Source organism: Takifugu flavidus, chromosome 14, assembly GCF_003711565.1.
Source record: "Takifugu flavidus isolate HTHZ2018 chromosome 14, ASM371156v2, whole genome shotgun sequence".
In the NCBI taxonomy this organism is placed as follows: domain Eukaryota; kingdom Metazoa; phylum Chordata; class Actinopteri; order Tetraodontiformes; family Tetraodontidae; genus Takifugu; species Takifugu flavidus.
In genome coordinates this window covers 7,972,681-7,992,780 of record NC_079533.1, presented here as the reverse complement: position 1 = coordinate 7,992,780, position 20,100 = coordinate 7,972,681, and the positions used below count along the sequence as shown (strand labels likewise).

General features: G+C 42.0%; 3 protein-coding genes across 4 annotated transcripts; 1 reads left to right on the top strand and 2 right to left on the bottom strand.

The window, feature by feature from the left end:
* The first annotated feature begins 4,217 nt into the window (after window positions 1-4,217).
* Window positions 4,218-8,057, top strand: cdc23 (CDC23 (cell division cycle 23, yeast, homolog)). Its single transcript, XM_057054249.1, has 16 exons — window positions 4,218-4,375; window positions 4,891-4,963; window positions 5,061-5,198; window positions 5,310-5,352; window positions 5,437-5,542; window positions 5,666-5,798; window positions 5,921-6,098; window positions 6,185-6,282; window positions 6,395-6,476; window positions 6,584-6,737; window positions 6,818-6,937; window positions 7,014-7,089; window positions 7,170-7,231; window positions 7,340-7,418; window positions 7,539-7,658; window positions 7,736-8,057. Exons 1-16 carry the CDS (start codon window positions 4,269-4,271, stop codon window positions 7,886-7,888), a joined length of 1,722 nt encoding a protein of 573 aa, XP_056910229.1. The 5' UTR covers window positions 4,218-4,268; the 3' UTR covers window positions 7,889-8,057.
* A 432-nt stretch (window positions 8,058-8,489) lies between these two features.
* kif20a (kinesin family member 20A) lies at window positions 8,490-14,775 on the bottom strand. Of its 2 annotated transcripts, none has more exons than XM_057054246.1 (19): window positions 14,610-14,775; window positions 13,862-14,026; window positions 13,614-13,739; window positions 13,408-13,527; window positions 12,717-12,855; window positions 12,445-12,620; window positions 12,124-12,223; window positions 11,743-11,952; window positions 11,545-11,656; window positions 11,370-11,444; window positions 11,155-11,295; window positions 10,905-11,073; window positions 10,644-10,796; window positions 10,367-10,506; window positions 10,177-10,279; window positions 9,890-10,085; window positions 9,730-9,821; window positions 9,511-9,648; window positions 8,490-9,202 (listed from the first exon to the last, which is right to left on the bottom strand). In XM_057054246.1, exons 2-19 carry the CDS (start codon window positions 14,018-14,020, stop codon window positions 8,825-8,827), a joined length of 2,727 nt encoding a protein of 908 aa, XP_056910226.1. In that variant the 5' UTR covers window positions 14,021-14,026; window positions 14,610-14,775; the 3' UTR covers window positions 8,490-8,824. The 2 variants fall into 2 exon arrangements, with proteins under 2 accessions (XP_056910226.1, XP_056910227.1); XM_057054247.1 differs by having other exon boundaries at window positions 14,681-14,768.
* Window positions 14,776-15,220: 445 nt separating this feature from the next.
* zgc:175280 (cationic amino acid transporter 2 family protein) lies at window positions 15,221-20,092 on the bottom strand. The gene is made up of 12 exons (XM_057054253.1): window positions 19,070-20,092; window positions 18,346-18,716; window positions 18,116-18,271; window positions 17,820-17,976; window positions 17,591-17,724; window positions 17,258-17,480; window positions 17,044-17,180; window positions 16,866-16,968; window positions 16,516-16,649; window positions 16,260-16,426; window positions 16,021-16,129; window positions 15,221-15,931 (listed from the first exon to the last, which is right to left on the bottom strand). The coding sequence occupies exons 2-12, from the start codon at window positions 18,713-18,715 to the stop codon at window positions 15,801-15,803; spliced, it is 1,821 nt and encodes a 606-aa protein (XP_056910233.1). The 5' UTR covers window position 18,716; window positions 19,070-20,092; the 3' UTR covers window positions 15,221-15,800.
* Window positions 20,093-20,100: the final 8 nt, after the last annotated feature.

Genomic DNA, 20,100 nt, shown 5'->3' with positions numbered 1-20,100 from the left:
GTGGTGAGGGTTTGACACAACGCTCAGTTCACGTGTTGTTTTGTCCGCGGGGATATTTCATCTGTTGCTGTTCGTTAGGCCGCCTGAGAGGCAGTTGTGCAGTTAGTGTTTCCAAACATTAGAGCTAACAGGTCTTAGCGTGGGAACGAGTTACTGAGGCCGGAAAAAAGGCGGCACCGACGTGTCACATTCATTCAAAAACAACACGATAATGTCATCTTTGTGTGCTCTTTGTTTCACTTTAATAAGAGCGGAGGAACTTGTTTTGGGATCTTTTCAACAGGTCATTTAACACAAACTTCAGTCAGTTCTTTAGTTTTGCAACAGCTCAAATATAATATCTCAATATTGATCCTTCCAGAGTGGAATTGTTTGGTATTTTTAGAGATTTCCTCCCCCTTAAAACTTTTATTCGAGTCAGTGTGAGTTTGTGGTGACTGTTACCGAGTGGGGTTCAGGAGGTCGAGCCGCGTAGGTCAAGAGGTGACAACACTAGAGGCGCCATCATAAAATCTGTGCACCTATATGTTTAGGGTACCTGCCTGACCAGTTATTGTGTCCATGTTGGATTTTTAGCAAATTTGCTGCCATGAGACAGTGTGATGATCAGCCCAATGACATGCACATTACGTTGAGCAGAAGCTCACACTTACCTCCGGGTGAGTGTGTGAGGGAATGGTGTGTGTCATCATCGCCCACTGACCACTCCTTCTCCAGCACCCTGTGAAGCTAATTAGGTAGAACTGCAGTGGACAAAAGATAAGGACAGGAACAATGAAACAGAATAATGACATAAACCAAAAGAAGCCGAATTTCAAATGAGTTTAAATGCCTAAAAATGAAAAGCCGCATCACTTCGTCAGCGGCGGTATCTCTGCAACACCATGATAAGCCACAATAAACAATAGCCCCCACTTCTTAATTAACTGGGAGCGCTGCACCATGTGGGCAACAGAGAACCTTGCAGCCCTGCTATAAATTTACAATACTCCTCGTAGGTTTCATAGACGAAAGAGAATTGATATCAGAATTCATGTATAAAGTCATGAATCATAAACTATTAACTCATGTATTTACATGGCCTTGGGTGAAGAAAACATCACTCTCCTTCTCATTCCCTGCTGTCATTCCTGGCCTGAATCAATTCTCCTGTTGATTGTGTTTGAACTCACGGAGCCCATGGATATGTTGTTTTTGCCCACCATTTTGGTTAAAACAGGGGCGTCTGGCTCGAATGGAGGGTAACCGAGGTTGACTCGGTGTGGTTCTTTGTCCACCAGCTGGTTTATGCTGATGAAAGAGGGTCAGAGGGGTTATCATGTTACAGGAAATAGAACCTCTGGCATAAAAGCACATCGTTGACGGAGCATTTCCATATGGATCCACCATTAGTTACATGTTCCCCGCGTTCCTCTGAAGTGGAAATCCAGGGTTCGCGCGTAACATTAGATTTATTGTGTCTGCTCCCGCTCCTCTCAGCACCTGTCCCACAGGGCAAATTCATCTCATGCCCAAAACAGATCGCTCCTCTCTCCCTCTGTGCACGAACATCACACATCTGTAACAGCCATGACGGAAGGCTTCACATGTTTCTGGAGAGCATCGCGTGACGCCTCCACGTTAGTATTTGACCAATGTGGGTTTTCAGAGCTACTGAGTCACGCTCTTGGTACCCAAGGAGGCAAATGGCCACTGTTTTTAACTCTTGGTCCAGAATAAATCACTCAAAAACGATAGAAGATATCGCAGGTAATTTATGTTGCAGATGCTCTTTTGCCGATTTCAAGGGCTGATACTCCTGATCAATAATATTGACCTCAAACAGCGAGGGTGATGTACTTGAACAGCAACAGGTCATTTTTAAATCATCTTATTTTATATAAAACCAGAGACACGGAGAATTTGAAAAACGATGTTGAATCAGCTCAGTTGCATAGCCAAGTAGAGTTTGATGTATTTTTTAGTGGTGGAAAGTACACATTTGATCTCTGGTAACCGTACTGCGCATGATAATGAGGCACTGGTGCGTCTGTTTGGCTCTAGATATTTGTACATCATCTCTGAAGGTTTGATTAGAATGTGCTACATGTATCTCTGCATCGACGGCTCCAGATGCCAAATAAAGAGAAATATGATGTGATGTTGTCATTCGACCCTCACGGGGTTTCCATTTTCATAATATCATTCATCATTCTGCTATAATTTGCTCAGATTTCTTGAAAATCAGTCATCAATAAAGTGGTTGCAGACCACTTGGCACCGGCATGTAGCATCTCCATATCTTCTGTCAGTGAGACTTTATTTACTATAATGATGGTGATAATAACAATAGACTCATGCACGCTGAGCTCATTTGAACTTTTGTTCTCCTTAAATGAGACATTTTGCCGTTATAACACACTAATAACTGCCACACTAGCAATTTTATTGAGGCAATATTAGTTTTAGAAATGTCTGTGTACGTACCGCAGTCGGCAGTATGCATTTCAGCTTTGTGTCAGAAAGTGCTGACACATAAGTGGACGACAACTGGCACCGAAAATTGTTACAAATGCGGATGCATCTCTAATCCTCTGTAATCCACTGTACAGATGTGGTTGTAGTAGTGGAAGAAAAACAAACAGGCATCTCTAAAACAACGAGACTTTACGGCAGACTCCACATATACATTCGGACACATGTCCACTATCAAATCCTGCAGGTACGCCGCAGTCACAAGGGCGTCATGGAGTTGCAGTGAGAGCTCTGGAATTCGTGTGGATATTGTGTGGCAGGTTCAATGAAAACAATGGATGTGGCGTATAGCCGCAGTGCTTTTAACCTGCTCACTGAGCCATGTGCTTGTCCTTGTAAACTCCAGCGCTGCTTGATTACTTTGTCAGTCTTTTATCTGGCTTCTGCTCGGGAGAATAGGGAAACATGTCTGACAGAGAACATCTAACAGAAAACAGACAGGGGGGGAAGGTGCTGCATCCAAATGGAGCAAAGGAATACAATGGGCCTCAGCAGCCTTTCTGCCAGGATGAATTTTGAGCCTAATTGGAAATAACATGACTAACAAGTGAGATTTATGCAGCATTTTTTTTCCCATTATGTTTCCTGATAAGAGTTAGTTGTGACGTGTTAAATGAATGTGCTCAAAAAGACATTACAATCTAAAAATCAGTGTATTTGAAAAATTATTCAACCCTCCATTTTTCCAAATCTTTCCTGTTATGTCCGAAGTTACAAGCCGAATGGCTGCAGTGGAGCATTTCTTTCTTGTTTTTCCTTCCTTCATTTGGTGAGTCTGGTTATGTACTGCCACCCCTTGGCCATATTGGATACAGCAGATATTTGTTTAATTCCTAACCTTTCTGCTCATTTTAACTAAATAAGACTGATGGGTCTACAGATACAACCAAGATGTTACATGAAATCGACAAAATTGCTGAACAATCCAGGCGCAGGCACCATCAGGCATCAATAAGCTCTGTGATCAAAAGAGGCTTTGTATTGTTGGCACAAAAGAATTGGCTTTCCTGTCGAGAACTTTTAGAGGACAATCATCCTTACCAAGCAAAACCCGAAGAACAAGTTTTAACCGTGATAAAAGCTAGTGGAACTTTTGTCCTGTGGATTCAAGTGCGAGTGTAATCTTTTGTAGTACACCTACCAGGTTTTTGTGGCTTGTTTTTCTTTGAGTCAGTAGTTTATTCTGTTTATCAAATATAGTTAGAATTTTCTCTTCTAGTAATGGAAATGCATTGCTATATGTTTTGTTTTTTACCTATGACTGACTGGATTTTTATACGTCACAGTTGTAATGTTCCTACTTTATTTGTGTCTTTGACTCCTCTGTTTTTCTCCTGAAGGTCATGCCTAAGGGCCTCTACGGTCCAACCCCAAATGCTAAAATTGGATCTTGGGAGTTTCTCCGCTATTAGAAGGAGTCTGAGCTGGTGTACAAAGTGGTGGTTATGGTGAGGTAATAAAATAATAACATTTAATTTAGAGATACAATTCACAGATACAATTCACAATGAGACTGTTGCATTTATTTTTGTTGAGTTTAGAAACAACAAAGACTTCAGTCAGGTTCAAAGTGTTTCTTAGTGTATCTTAGTGAACTTTTACTTTAAATAATTTTGAATTCGTTTTCCTGAATAATATTAAGGAGCGCCTCCTCTATTCTAGTCGCGACTGTTACCGGAAGCTACGTAATTTCAGGGGCTGGACTTCCTCTCTCGTCTTCCACCAATAGCGTGCTTGCTCGGCGCTATACAAAAATGGCGGCTCTCTGTAGTGAGTTTGGGGATTTAGTGCAAATAAAAAAACAGCTTATATCAGTAATATGTCTTTGCAAAGAAAGAGGACTTTTACACAGCGTCAAGTGGTGAGACTGAATAATATGCCATTACTGGCATAGTTCTTTACCCTGTTATCCTGTCTTAATACGCAAATACTCAGTGTTAGCCACGGTAGCAGTGTTGTTCACACACCTCAGTAAAGTAATTTTCTAACGCCTGAGCCTTGGAAAGTTTCATTATTGTTGCAAACGCTTAAATATAACTATTTATTTGAAAACCCATAAGACTTGTGAATAATTTGTGGGTAAGTAATATCGATTCCAGGCAATAGCGTTTTTGAAATGTAGGAAAACATGGGGTGTTGGTTCAAAATCATATGAGCTTGCCTGAATACATTAGTAGCAGCGATTCTTTAGAATTTAGTTGCAAAGTATTTCTGTTCCTAATTTTGTACTGTTAGGTATAAAATAAAAGGTATTAGAATGTAGATGCGTCGCAGAAACAGAATTCAGATATTTTATTCACGTGTAGTACTTATTGCAATTGTTATCTATCATATAAGTTGAACAATTTCTTTATTTATCATTATTCATCATTCTAGGGCTTCTGAATTAGCATTTGCTTTGGCACCTCTTCCAAAGGATGAATTACCTCCATCGCCGCCCTTTACTGAGGTCTGCTTTTTTGTAATACTATTTTATTCTGTTATAGTTTGTTCTAGATGTTATAGTTTGTTCTAGATGTTTTTCCTTTATATCTGTCCAATCACAGGAAGATGCTCAAGACCTGGATGCCCTTACACTGGCTAAATCCTACTTTGATCTGAAAGAATATGATCGGGCTGCGTATTTTCTGAAAGGCTGCTGCAGTCAGAAGTCTTATTTCTTATACATGTATTCTCGTTACCTGGTGAGTTTGTATTCATTACACACCTATACCTTAATCTTTGATTCTTTTTCAAGAAAAGGCAGCTTATGTTTGGGGAATATTTTAACAGCAAGGGATTTTTTTTTTTTTTAGTCAGGAGAGAAAAAGAAAGATGATGAAACTGTGGACAGCCTGGGTAAGGACTTGATTGTTTTTTTATTTACAGACCACCAAATTCATTTGTAATTCTTTGTCAGAATCATTCAATATTTGATTCTAGGTCCGTTGGAGAAGGGTCAGGTACGAAACGAAGCTTTACGGGAACTGAGGGTGGAGCTCAGTAAGAAGCACATCGCAGGAGAATTGGATGGCTTCACCTTATATCTGTAAGAATCATAACTTTAAATTAAATTCTCTCCTTCCCACCTTTTTACAGGAGCCTGTCAGCCTGATTGTGACCCGTGTGTGTGTGTGTGTGCGTGCGTGTGCGTGTGTGTGTGTAAATGCAGGTATGGTGTGGTACTTCGAAAGCTTGATTTGATAAAGGAGGCAGTGGAGGTGTTTGTTGAGGCAATTCATGCCCTTCCTCTTCACTGGGGAGCCTGGCTGGAGCTTGGAAACCTTGTCACGAACAATGAAATGGTAAAAATAAAAGCCTTTAAGACAACATTCCAGGCAAAAAATGTGATCTGACAGTCGGCAATTTAAAGAGAAGATGATTTCAAGTAGTTGAGATGTTTTTCTCTCTTGGTCTTTATCCACAGTTGAAATCACTGTCTCTGCCAGACTGCTGGATCAAAGACTTCTTCATGGCTCACATGTACACAGAGTTACAAATGATCAAAGAAGCGCTGCAGAAATACCAGAACCTGATTGAAGCTGGCTTCTCTAAAAGTACTTATATAATCTCCCAGATTGCTGTTGCCTACCACAATATCAGAGGTGAGTATTTCACCTTTTGAGAGATGTTTCGTCATCAGAAGAGAGACGCAGCGTTAAAACAGCACTCGTCGTCCTTTTGATTTCAGATATTGACCAAGCTTTGGCTATGTTCAACGAGCTGAGGGATCGGGACCCCTACAGAATCGACAACATGGACACGTTCTCCAACCTGTTGTATGTCAAAGTGAGTTTGCTGTTCAAGCCGTACAATGTCCGGTTTGGTTTGTTGAGTTTGGTTAAAGCCTCTAAATCTAAAAGTCAAAAGATTAAGATGTTAATATTCTGCTGGGTTTTAGAGTATGAAGCCAGAGTTGAGCTACTTGGCCCACAACCTGGTGGAGATTGATAAGTACAGAGTGGAGACATGCTGCGTCATTGGTAAGTGTTAAAGTAAACAGATTAGCAGTTTTGTTGAGGGAACTTTTTAATCTCTTAATCTGAGCCTATTTATCGTATTTAAGTAATTTATCTTGTGTCACCCAAAGGAAACTATTACAGTTTACGCTCTCAGCACGAGAAGGCAGCGCTGTACTTCCAGCGGGCCCTCAAACTCAACCCTCGCTGCCTCGGTGCCTGGACCCTCATGGGCCACGAGTACATGGAGATGAAGAACACTTCAGCTGCCATACAAGCATACAGGTCAGCCTGAAACTGGAATCATCGCCCACTTTTAGGAGAGATTCGTCCATCAAGTGCATAAAGTTTTCTTTCTATTTCAGACATGCCATCGAGGTGAACAAGCGTGACTACCGAGCCTGGTATGGTCTGGGTCAAACATATGAGATCCTCAGGATGCCATTTTACTGTTTGTATTATTATCGGAAGGCTCACCAACTCCGGTATGTTGAACACTCGTTCTCCCAAACACAATACTGTAGCCTTGCAATGGTTGATGAAGTGGTCTTTCTTTTACAGACCCAATGACTCGCGTATGTTGGTCGCACTGGGTGAAAGCTATGAAAAGCTGTCACAACAAGCCGAAGCAAAGAAGGTAGGATACGCCTGTCAGTGAGCTATTATTCCATTAGTCCCTTATAGTGAAGAGCTGATGGATGCTCCCTTCTTGTGCAGTGTTACTGGAGGGCATACTCTGTTGGAGATGTAGAGAAAATGGCTCTGCTCAAACTGGCAAAGTAAGTTGCCATAGGCATATAATCCATCTCCCTTTTTTGGCTTAAATGTATGCTCAGTGGTGTTTGCATCATCCAGAGCTGTGAATTGTCTGTGTTCCTCTGTTTCAGACTCCATGAGCAGCTGAACGAGTCTGATGACGCCGCTCAGTGTTACATGCTTTACATACAGGACATCTTTTCCTGCGGGGTCAGTGCACGGCCGCCTCTTTTCATGACCAATCTGCAACTTGTGCACCGATCTGGAAACGGTTGAAGTAAAATGTTGGGAGTTTCATTCCATTTTTTTTACAAGATGTTCTTATTTCAGGAGCAATTGGAGCACGCTGAGGTGAGCACAGCTCTGCGGTACCTGGGTCAGTACTATTTCAAAAACAAGCTCTACGACGAGGCGTCGCTCTGCGCTCAGCGATGTTGCGACTACAACGACGTAAGTGCGCCTGTGTTTTCCCATCGTCAGCTGATGCGGCGCCGTGGAAACGGTGCTAACTGTCTCTCTGTTTGTAGGCTCGAGAAGAGGGGAAAGCCCTGTTGAGGCAGATCTCGCAGGTTAGAGATCAAATTGAAACACCGTCCGCAGATCTGTTTGCGCCGCTCTCCAACAACAACACTCCAGTCAGGAGGGTGTCTCCACTCAACCTCATCTCTTTTACACCCTGACGTCCACCTTTTCCTATTAACTTGCTGTAAAATGGACAGTTGTTTGCATCATGTAACATAGTGTGACTTTGTTTAAATGTGCTATCTGAAAGTTATGTTATTCAAAGTAAAAGTGCATATATTTGCTAAATAAGCAGTTTTTTTTATTATTAAAAATGATATAAATCAGCAGGATGTTTGGGTGCACAGCTGTTGGAACTTTACCTCCAGAGATCGACACAATCACATTTTAACATGACACTGGAACTGCCCTTGCATGTTATAATAAATCTTTATTTATACAGGAGAGTCAGTTAAGAACACAATTTGAAGCCCTGTTGGCTAACAGGCTGTGTGCTTTTGATGCATGCTTTTATTTTAATCATACATGAAAAAACAATATGATTAAATGGTTTTTAATGATGTGAGAGACTGATTTAACCCTGGTGTTAAATCTTCTCATTCAAATGGTCTGAAAATAACAGATGTGAAATTGAAAGGAGAGAATTAGACCAAAGTAGGCTAAAAGGACTACTATGGTTTCAATAATAGTCAATCCAGGTGGGATCGATTTGACCCCAGAGGACACGAGTGTATGGTAATCAAGAAGACATTACAACGGTTAAACATTTAAGATCTTTATTGTGAGAAACACAAACATATTTACAGTAAAGCCAAGTGAAAGAATTACAGACTTACAGAAGCACTTCAACCTCAATTCCCATAATTATAAAGATTAAATCGCAGCTTTTTTAACTCAACTGGAGTTGGAATAATTGAATAAACTGCACTTAAAAAGGCTGAATATATACAAGTAATATAAAATAAAAACTTTGGGGAGTAGTGTTTTTGCAGAAAAATCACCTAACGATGGGCCTCTGTCTGGATCTGGACCTTGTGATGGTTCCGAACACCCCTCTTCTAAAGGAAGACTTTACTGCTGAAGCTCCAGGGATCTTAGTACTTCCCCCTGAGGCTGCGAGGGGTGGAGGCAGGGCTGCTTGGGGGAGACGGCTGACGGGATCTCAAGATCCGTGTGTAGGGGGTGACATTAGCCTCCTCCGCCAAACGACTGTTGTATTTACGTGTAGGGGTGCGTGTAGGAAAGAGGGATGGGAAAAAGGGCCGTTTTAGTGGAGGCCGGTTCTCAGTGTTGCAGGGCACGGTGACGCCGCAGCCCCTTTTCTTGCACGAGCCGTAGGAAGGTGCTGGATCAGAACCGGTGGGGGGAAACTGGGGAGGAGCAGAGTCCATCTGGGCCAGGATCTCTGCTTTGCGCCTTAAATCAGCCTTTACAAGCATCAGGTTATTCTGCAGCTCCACCAAGATCTGATCCTAAGAAGAAGTCGGTCAATGAGGGTTAAACAAGGCCAGAGAGGGTGAAGGTGGGAGAGACAGTGCAGCTGGAACATGCGTTTGCAGGTATCTGCTAGTGCTGACTGTTAGGTAACTAGATTTAATCTTTAAGGCTGGCTGTGCACCAAAATTGTTAGTGGAGAAAGGAGAGGGGAAGAGAGAGCTTTTAAAATTACAATCGCATTTAAGAATACATAGCTTTCAAAACAAAATGAGCAATGGTTAACTATTGCTTTATTTACCATCAAACTGGACACTTTGGGGGTAAACTATAAATGAACTTGTACCTGTTTGGCTAATGTCTCATCCGCAGCGGTCAGCGCATGTCTCAGCTTCTCTCCTCCTGTGTTGCGACAGCAGGCCCGCTCACCAGACTGCAGGTCCGTACCAAGTCGCTGCAGGTCCAAGCGCAGCTGGCGCAGGTTCTGTTGGACAAAAAATAAATCACTGTTAACGCACTCGCAGAGGAGAAAGAATAGGGAGGTAAAAGCCGAGCGGTAACTGACCTTCTGTCCCTCCTCCAGCTTGCGGTCGGCGGAGCTGGTGTAAGTTCCAGCTAAACCAGGAACTTCCAGCTGCATTTTCAATTTTGTCACCTCTGCAATCAGAAGGCAGCCGTGAACACAGGCCTCTCAACACGTTTGCCGTTTTAAAAACAACACGTACCCTCCGTTCTGGCCAGCAGCTCAGCGCGACACTGCTCCAGCTCCAGGTGAAGTCTGCCCTGTTCACTTTGAGTCAGGAGCCGCTGAGAACGTCGAGGACCTTCAGCATCGGCGTGTAGAACTGATGTCTGTACAGACTCGTCTTGCTTCTTTGTTTCAAGGGCAGCAGCCAAAGTTTGAATCTCCTGTTCCCTCTCCTAAAAGAAATGAAAATAAATTTTGCCTTGGGTCCCTTTTATTCAAAGTGTAATGGCTGGAAATAAGTTGCAATTTACAGCTAGTTCTCACCTTCAGCTCCTGGCTGTAGAAGTTCTTCAGATGTTTTTGGAGAATAGCTATTTTGTCCTCATATCGCTCTTCAATAATTGCCGTTTGTGCCTCCAAAGTCTCTCTGCCATATCAAAAAAAGACCTATTAATTCAAACTAATAGGTAGCTTAAAAACATCCGAGGAGCCAGTTTTCTTCGAGCACACACACCTGAAGCCGTTCTGCATGTCATTGATGACCTCCATCATCTCAGAAACAACCTGCTCCCTAACATTTGCCTCGAGAGCCTCTTTCTCTTCGCGCTGACGTTGCACCTCCCTCTTCAGGACATCGATGGCCTTCAGCAGAGCCTTGATAAAGACACATTAGGTTGATGAAGTGGGCCGTCAGTGGTCGCTGAGCTATCCCAAAACCCCGGACTCAACAAAAAGTTGATTCCAGAGCAAAGTCAAGCGCACATTTTCTGCTCACAGGACAGAACAGCTACCTCTGTATTTAACATGGTGATGTCTCCGTCTTCAACATCACTATCCTCTCCCTCTTCTTCCATCATTGTGCTTTCGTTAGCATGTGCTGCTGGCTCACGCAGCAGTGACAGGATGTACGCCACTCTGGTCTTTGTAGACGGTCCGTGGACCAGCTGAAATCATTTCAGGAAATTCTTATCTCGCTTTGGGTTCCACACCAACACAACACTTAAATATACCTGAGCCTCACAGGGCATGTTTAATGAAATGCTTTTTCTTACTTGTGTAGCAATAGCGGAGAATTTGAGGGCTTGGAGGGTCTCGTCATAGATGGAGGCACACGGATTGAGATTGACCACCATGCAGGAGACTCCTCGGCCACAAAAGTAACCTTGCAAGACCCGGGTCAGTTTACTGTCTCTGAAAGGCACCACTTGAGGCGGACGGCTCCTGGATGTTTTAGGAAGGTTTTTAAAGATACAGCTGGATTGTTCACCGACACAAGACATACAGCATCAATGTCCTACATACTTATTCTGGTTGTGTCTCAGGGCAGTGATGCAGCGCCCCAGCGTTAAAAGGGAGGTGTTGATGTTGGTGGCCTCCTTCATCCTCTCACCACTACTCTGCTCTTTGCAGCGCTCTGACCCAGCCAGGTCACACACGGTCAGTCTAGACAAAAGCCAGCACAGGATCCCACATTATAGGAGCTCTCGGCTAAACAATGGCAGCAATCGTCCACTTACTCGCTGATGTGTATGGATGGTGATGAAAGCGTCTCTGGGTGGATGTGCAGGACACGGATGGAGAAAATACTGTGGCTGTTTGGGTGATAAATACATGTAGAGAGGTGGAGATGTCCCCAGTCAATTAAAATGAAGCAAGATCACAGGTTGAATAGAAGAAGCTGATGGGTCCTACCTACGGCTGGAGTTTTGGTTAAGGTGAGTGCTGGCGAAGCTCTGGTTACGACGTCCAGCTCTAATAATCCTCCAAGCCTCCTCAGCACTGCGCACTTGGATCCAAGCGAGGTCTGGCGGAACAAGAAAGAACTATTGACTCTGAGAAGCAGCAGAAGCACATTTAAATGTATATTTTTCTTTAATAAATTCATTTTACCTTTCACATAGGGGTTTCCCTGCTTGTCATCACTCAGCCTCAGTGTGACCCTTTTTCTGGGCTGCAGTGAGGGTGAAATGTCCAATAGGTCGTACAAAAACTCATTGTAGATCTCATAGAAGGACACCCAGACAGAAAACTGAACTCCCTCCTGCAGATCTTCTCGGCTGTGAGAAAGACTGTCGGGCTCCAGACAAACGCTGTCAGGATCTGCAGACAGACAAACGCTGTCATTTACAGAAATAATTCAGCATGAGTAAGTTGCTAGAAAGTTATTTCAAATATCTACGAGTACTCTAATAAACCCTGAAGTGTACCCAGCTGCTGTTTGACAGTCTCTAAAACTGACAGCTCAATTTGGAATATATCACTGTTATTCACCTTCAAACTGGGAGGCCATATTACTGATGGAGGACAGTCCTCCAATGCCGCTGTCCCAGGTGCTGGTGTTGCCGCCACGGCGACAACTTAGATTCTCATCCTGTAACAAGCAACAAATGAAAATCAGAACAAAAATCCACTTGAGGGAAGACACTTTTGCGTTTGTGATTCTGCGTCATGTTGTTCTATTCCCCTGTAGAAGAAAACTAACCACAGCAAATGGTGTGTTATTTAAAATGACATTTTAAAGAAATACAACTGTACAAAAATGATTTGGTGACAACAAACACTAGGACAGCACCAATAAACTGCATTATTTACCTCTTTGAGAAGAGAGTTTCTCCGGATTTCCTCTGCTCTGACCTCGCTTGCATCAAGCTGTCTCACGTCCTGGCACATCACAGGCTTCACGTCCATGGCAGCATACAGACGACCCTGCAGCTTCCTGAACAGAGACACCAGGGCCCGAGGCAAGAGACCTGCCTCCTGTCCGCTGCCTGTAGATCAATGCATGTGATTAAAGATGTATGAAGCTACCTGAACAGCTTCAAATCTGGGCTCTAAATGAATATTCTAGAATCCAAAAGTCTTACCCTGAATGGTGTAAGTCTTTCCAGAATTGGTGACTCCATAAGTATACAAGAGTCTGTTTTCTCCTTGAAGCACGTCCTTCACCATCTCCTTCATGGTTAGCTCGTAGAACTGCTGCTGTGTGGTCTCCGGTCCAAAAATCTATGAAAGATGGATGATTGTATATTGTATTTAAAACATTGAGGGAATGATTTACTGCACCGTCAATCTACTGAGCTACTCCTCTCCTCTCCACCGACTAGAGCAGTGATGTTATTTTTTGTGTAGTTTCTCTGCTTCTCCCCCTCTCTGTATCCATCTAAAGGTATCGCTGCCTTTTAGCTTTATGCTGACCTGCGACTCCGTTGACCCACTCAACTTTTACACCAGCAGTTTGTTATAATTAAATGTATTTCCCTGATCTCTGCCTAGTCTCTCTTCTACCTGTCCTCCCCCGTCTCTACCCAGCCAGCCATCACCAGGAGGGTCCCCCTACATGAGACTGGTCCTGCTCAAGGTTTCTTCCTGTTAAAGGGGAGTTTTTCCTTGCCACTGTTGCTTGTTGGGGGTTAGACCTTGGGATTCTGGAAAGTGCCTAGAAACAATCTTGATTCCTACAGATGCTATATAAACGAAGATTGGTCTGATTTGGTTTGAGCAATGACCATATAAATGGAATAGAAACACAACTGAAGGTGAGAGCGACCCACCCACCTTTGAGAAGCTGAACTTGTGCATGCTCGGGCCGATGCCGCGCTCCGCAGTTTTCATGTTCTGTGATTCTTTTGGAGCTTTGAGGAGCAGCGCTTCATCATTTTGAACTGCCACACAACCCTAAAAGAAGGAATGTAAACCTCGTAGTATTAAGCCCTTTACTAGCAAGAGTAACCGAATACCCAGAGGAAGTCAAGCAATCATACCTGGTCTTCTCCTCGGCCTTTCTCCACCTCAGTAAGTGGTCGGATACGCACATATACCTTCACTCTTTCAGTGCTACCTTCATCACAGTTTCCGCGTGTCACCACAACAGGCTTAACTGGTGCTCTCTAGAAAATATTTAAGGATTACATTTACAGAATGATGCGCCATCACATGAAATCGATACAGTTCGCAATGAAAACTGGAAAGGAAACGTGACAAAAGCTCCAAAATCCTTGGACTTTCTCACCAGTTCGGATTGACTGTTCAGGCCTGGGGAAATGACAGATATCTCAGGTAAACGAGGTCTGGAAGGCCCCCCATGTACTGCTGCTGTAGACTCAAATACAGCCATTTCCTCGTCCTCATCAAAGGCATATCCAGATGGGGAGGACAAAGACAGCGCCATGTTTACCTGTAAAATGCACAGAAAGTACACAATCAAATCACCGTAAGCCACCAAAACACCACCTCGAAAATCCTTTTTCCACACAGGATATAGATTGAAAGCACGTGTAAATATATGTTTAAAAGGGGCGTGGTAAAAGAAAACGTCACACACAGAAGCCATTATAGAAGTCAAACAGGAAAGTTATTTCACAATCCACGCGTCGTTTTTGAACGTTGCATTTTTGGTGCAGAAGAAAAACGTATTTGAAATAATTTTACAAACCCACAGGTAAAAATCGTGTAGACTGAATTTCAAAATAGATTCACCTAGATCTCGTGTAGTACGTTGTTAGCTACCGTAGCTAACATAGTAGAATACAGAAACACACACAAACGAGGCTGTGTAAAGACTTCACATAATGCTAAAAAAGCTGGCTGGGACTTGAGTGTACATGAACCCCTTTAGAAAAGAAAACTTTTACATTTATTCTCAATAAATTGCTTCAACTTTACTGCATACAAGGATCACCAGTCACTTTTTCATTGCAGGTGTTTGTCGATTGTTGTCTATCATCCAAACAGATTTTTTTAATATTAATTCCACTGACCTCGTATGTCGAACGCGTGTAGTACCTTTTCTTCTACAAATTCGTGCGTAAATCGTCTTAATTCAGATGACCTGTGTGCTGATGGAGCGTTGAGGATCGAAACCCGATGGCTCCCACCTGACACTGTCCTCCGACCGCTGCTATTCTGACTCTCAGCTGATTTTTACCCGACAGCGTTTTATTTTTGAACAATGCGCTTCCGCCGCAGAACGGCTCACCGATTGGCTAAAAACGGTGACGTCACTGATGACGAACCCCAGGTTCCGCGCTCTCTGATTGGTTAGAATGGTGCTACACGGTGCGCATTTTAAACGGAATCCTCATAAACAAAGTCGTCTTTCATTGGTTCCTACCAATTTTTCCTTTCCTTTCTTTTTTTTTTAAAAAAGAGCCAAAATATTAAATGTTATTTCTACAAGCCCATATTGTGACCAATAAATTCTTTGATTACAACAAGCGTATGATTAGAGAATAGTTAAAGATTTAAATTTCTAATTTTTGCTTAAAACAAGAACTAACAGGATCCAAGGCTTATAGTCATTATGTACGCAATATACATTGCTCATTGACAAGCTTTGGATCACTGGTAATTAAAGATAGCAAAACAACAGTTAAGGTGAGCAAAAGAGATATTTAAATCTATATCATCCATAATATGAAACACAAGATCTCGATGATTATACATAAATGAAATGTGCCATACAAAAACAAGGCCCATTTTTCTTGCAAAAAATGTTTGTATACGACCAACATGTAATGTGTGAGTTGGCAATATTTCTCAAAGTAAACATGCAACTACGTGGTACTTCATTAATATAATAAGAATGCAAATTAAAAGGATCCTATTGCTTTGGGTGTTCACATTTTTTTACTAATATGAAATATTAAACCAACATGTCAGTATTCATTGTAAAAGCAAGGAAAACCACAATAATTACAAATAATATATTTTTTTGTGCAGAACAACTAAGTTGTATAGATACATAACACATATTAAAGCAAATTTGGAAACATTTTCATTAATTTCATTAAAATATAATGAAACAATAAAAATGCAAGTCTTAATGAAACAAGCTGCTTAAATAAATTCTGTAAAAAAAAAATTATAAAATGCATTTATCAATTTTTATTTGCTTGACAATTGCACAAAAAAAATACACATATCAACAAACCATGAGTCTACAAGAGCCACTATAAACCAGACTCACAGTTTTGCTCCATGGTGGAGGCGATGCTATTAACATTAGCATGACTTTGTGAACTGTGGAACCTTTGTTTCTGCACACTGTGATGAATCCCATAACAGAAGTAGATGAGCAAACCTGTTCAGAGAAAAGTTTTGCCGTCTCTTGTTTTATTTACACACCATTAAAATTTGAATTTGTGTGTCATAGGTTTATTTTTAACGTACCTAAAGCCATCCACACCGCATAGCGGATCCATGTGTCTGATCCAAGTTGCACCATTAAATAGACATTAAAAAATGTGCTGAAAATAGGAAGTAATGGCACAAAGGGAACCTGAAAATGCAGAATTATGATCAAAGTGAAGAAATGTGCTTTATGGTACAAGATTTCAGACATCAATGGTTCAAAATATGTATTTTTCTCCCATAAAACCAGCCATTAACTAATGTAGTGTGATACTTGCCATAAATGCAGCTTTAGCTGTATTCTGTGGTTGTCTCCAGATGAGCGCCACACCAATACACACAATTAGCACAATCAGAGAGGCACAAAGTAAATTCCACCACCTGAAGGCCTGCAGGGAGCCAGCAGCTCTTGATATGAAGAGGCTCAGGCCGATGACTAAAAAGACTGTGATAAGAAAAAATGCAGAATTTCAACTCCAATGGAAGCAATGGAAATCATCTGTATTCAAACTGGTATTTTAGGATGTCACTTACTAATAAAAACAGAAGAGACAGACACATTTTTTGATGTACGTGTGGTGGCTTGTAAAGGGGGATATAGTAATTCTGTAACTGAAAAGGATTGTGTTTTAGTCAAACCAGGATCCTCAATGACCTCTGCTTGGTACCTGTAAAATAAAATAAATATATGGATGAACATATTGTTTGAATGTGCAAAACCATAGATGCCTTAATACGAGATGTTCATTAGGTTTTGTCCATTTTGAATTTGTGATGAAATCCTCTTTTAATGCCCTCCTCTTTAAAGCATCTCATCATTATTAAAGTATTTTTCCAGGTAAAATGAATGTATTATCATTGAAAAAGCATGTGAGGACTCTTACCTTAATATGAGGATACAAATGGCAACAAGGGTGTAGGCAAAGAGGGTTCCAATTGACATCATGTCAACCAGAGCTCTAAGGTCAAACAATAGTGCCATAATAGCTGCAAAGACAAAGACATACATATAAGGTTTACACATGTACTGTCGGCCTAAAGGCTTTGTGACCTATAGTTTACCTGCAACAACTCCAGAGACCAGAGTGGCTGTGACAGGACTTTGTCTGCTGCTTATTTTACTGAGCGGTCTGAAGAAAAGTCCATCCCTGGCCATGGCGAAGAGAACACGGGGCATTGGGAACATTGATCCCAGCAGGCTGTGAAAAGAAAAGCAAATAATAAAATAACTAATCAAAGACCACAAAAAGTTTGGTTTGTGTGTGTGTTTTTCAACCTTGTTGACAATGCACAGAGGGATCCAACAGCAACGACATATTTCGCAGGGCCCCAACCAATGTATGTAAAGGCCACGGGCAGAGGGCTGTGAACACTGAGCAAATGGTACGGCATCATGAGGGTAAGGGCAGCAGACACGCCGAAATAAGCCAGGAAGCAGATCAGGAGTGATACAACAATTCCAACAGGGATTGATTTCTGAGGGTTCTGGACTTCCTCTCCTGAAGAAAAACACATTTTTAAATAATTCAGTGTCATGTGTTCGACGTTTTGCTCCACCACTGTACCTGTTTGAAGGTTTACAGAAGTTCATATCTGTCAGTGAAATTACCGGTTGTAGCAATACAGTCAAATCCAACAAATGCATAGAAGCATGTGGCTGCCCCAGCCAAGGTTCCCTCGAAACCGAAGGGGAAAAAACCTCCACTGCCGTGTGCCAAAGTTTCATTTAGTGATGTCTGGTTCCTGTGAACAGATGTTGACCCTTAGAAGCTCAATGACAATTAGCAAACGTATTGAGAAATTTCATTCTTGCAGAAAATAGTTTTAGAAAAGTGCACTTGTATTGGTCCAGTAGTGAATCTTCAGTGATGCACCAGTTGCTGAGGTTGCCCTTAATGATGCCAGAGAGGACAACAAACAGCAAAACGAGGATGTTAACCGCTGTGAAAATCTTACTGACAATGGCTGACTCTTTAACGCCAAATGCAAGGATCCCTATAAATGAAAGAAAGAATTTTTGAAACAAAAGAAATTCTATACTATGAAGAAGAAAGCAGATTCTACGGATGAGTCTCATCTACAGCAAACATGACCTAAAAACAGGTGAAGGACTGATTATATGGAATAAACTTGCCTGTCAACAGCATTATGAGCCCTGCAGCAAAGAAGTCTGGGTAAGGAGCAAATCCAGGAACATCCATGGCAGCATGTTTGCCCAAAAAATTGCCAATAACATTTCCAATCATATCATCAAAGGTCCCACTCCAGGCTCTGGCAACACTTGAGGTTCCTATAGGAGACACAAATGTAACGGTTTCCTCTCAGAAGATGGCTAAAAATAGGGTGAACGCTCCTCACTGGTACCTATGACATACGACAGCAGCAAGTTCCAGCCGGTGATAAAAGCCCATATCTCTCCCACTGTGACATAGCTGTAGAGGTAGGCAGAGCCAGTCTTTGGAACACGAGCTCCAAATTCAGCGTAGCAAAGGCCCGCAAAGATGGAGGCCACCGCGGCTATCAGGAAAGCAATCATGATACTGGGCCCGGCCACAGTCCTGGCCACCTCTCCAGAGAGCACGTACACGCCAGCACCGAGCGTGCTGCCCACCCCCAGAGCTACCAGGTCGATGGTGGTCAGGCATCGACGAAAGTTGGACTCTTCCCCTTCAGGCTCCAGAGGTTTCCTCCGGGTCAGACTCTGCAGAAGGGCTGCTGTTTTCCCCGAGGTCATCCTGTAAACGAAGCCATTCGGCTGCTTTTAATACTTTGAATTGTGATTAATAATGTGAAAAAATCCTGAGACACATTTTTTTTTTAAAAATTTGATTTGCATTCTATGATTAAGTGTTTCATCTCTGGTGACGATATCAACAAATCCCCCTGGTTATTTTCCCACCTTGTGATTTACTTCTGTTACATCCTCTGTTTATCATCCACAATCTACAATAAATGCTCTTATTTACCATCACAGCAAGAAAGAATAGATACAGATAAATAAATATATGCATACAGTAAATATCTCCAAATAAAATGGTTTTATATGAGAACTTCTCACTTATAGCAGATTTAGGAGAGACGGTTTTACCTTTTCAGCTGCTGCCGTGCGTTACTGTGCGATCAGAATCCGGCCTCCATCTGTGAGGATAAATCCATTCACAGTGAACGTCTCATGGCGCAACATTCTTGGACACGTTCTGTTACATTTCAGGTGTAGATGCCATTTCTGGAAACCACTGAATGACTGACGCTTGAGGTCTCATCAGAAATAATGTATAATATGTATAATAAAGGACACAATGTAGTTACTTTTAACCATCTATCTTAGGCATCTTTAGTGGCCTGAACAGTAAATGACAAAATGATTTATTTGAATCCATCTGATCATATGATCAATGTTTTCAGCTGTGCTAATATGGACACTGAAAATCTCTCTGCTGCTCCTGATCAAACAGGTCAAAGCCATCTTTATTTAGAAAGGGGCGCTTCCGCCTTTCAGCAGTAATAAGTAAATTTGCAGTGCATTTCAGTCCTTTAGGATCTCTGTGCCTGACATCTTAGGGACAAAGCCTTGGGTTGGGCCTGGAGTGAGTCAACATGTTGTAAACCGGAGTGTTTTTACTGGAAACTTCTGCTCAGCAACAAATCAGTCGCTTGCCCATCGGAGCAGAAGGGGAGAGGGAATTGTTTGTGGAACATAATGTGCGATCCAATGCTTCCAGGGGTTTGTGGAGTCCCACCGGAGTCTTTGTGGCCAAAAACTGTGAAAACTGTTAATTTGAGATCTTCTGGAAAATAACTCTTAGGACCAAAGGAACCAACATTAAAAACAATATCAACAATGTGAAACTTGTTCTAAAAGTGATGTATATTAAATAATGGGCACATAAACCATTATGCTAATCAAAATAAAGACACGGTGTGTGGTGTGTTGGTGTGTTCAATGACGTATCAAAATACGTCATTGAACACACCATACATTTTAAAAGGAACTAAATGGATGAATACATGTTTATTTTGTCATTAATGAGGCACCTGGACGAATCTCTTTCTCTGCCACTTCAGTTTGGAGGTTATTTTAGGAGTGAACAGTGAGTGGTCTTCATTAGCTGAAGGAAA

What these genes read in the sequence shown, in the direction of transcription:
- zgc:175280 (XM_057054253.1), bottom strand. Translation starts at nt 18,715, where the DNA reads ATGACCTCGGGGAAAACAGCAGCCCTTCTGCAGAGTCTGACCCGGAGG. An exon ending in TCACTACTGGACCAATACAA is followed by an intron (nt 17,725 to 17,819) that starts GTGCACTTTTCT and finishes ATCTGTTCACAG; the next exon opens with GAACCAGACATCACTAAATG. An exon ending in GGTCTCTGGAGTTGTTGCAG is followed by an intron (nt 16,969 to 17,043) that starts GTAAACTATAGG and finishes TTGTCTTTGCAG; the next exon opens with CTATTATGGCACTATTGTTT.
- kif20a (XM_057054246.1), bottom strand. Translation starts at nt 14,020, where the DNA reads ATGGCGCTGTCTTTGTCCTCCCCATCTGGATATGCCTTTGATGAGGAC. An exon ending in GACATGCAGAACGGCTTCAG is followed by an intron (nt 10,280 to 10,366) that starts GTGTGTGTGCTC and finishes TTGATATGGCAG; the next exon opens with AGAGACTTTGGAGGCACAAA. An exon ending in TCTACAGCCAGGAGCTGAAG is followed by an intron (nt 10,086 to 10,176) that starts GTGAGAACTAGC and finishes CATTTCTTTTAG; the next exon opens with GAGAGGGAACAGGAGATTCA.
- cdc23 (XM_057054249.1), top strand. Translation starts at nt 4,269, where the DNA reads ATGGCGGCTCTCTGTAGTGAGTTTGGGGATTTAGTGCAAATAAAAAAA. An exon ending in CTTTTACACAGCGTCAAGTG is followed by an intron (nt 4,376 to 4,890) that starts GTGAGACTGAAT and finishes TCATCATTCTAG; the next exon opens with GGCTTCTGAATTAGCATTTG. An exon ending in AGGACATCTTTTCCTGCGGG is followed by an intron (nt 7,419 to 7,538) that starts GTCAGTGCACGG and finishes TTCTTATTTCAG; the next exon opens with GAGCAATTGGAGCACGCTGA.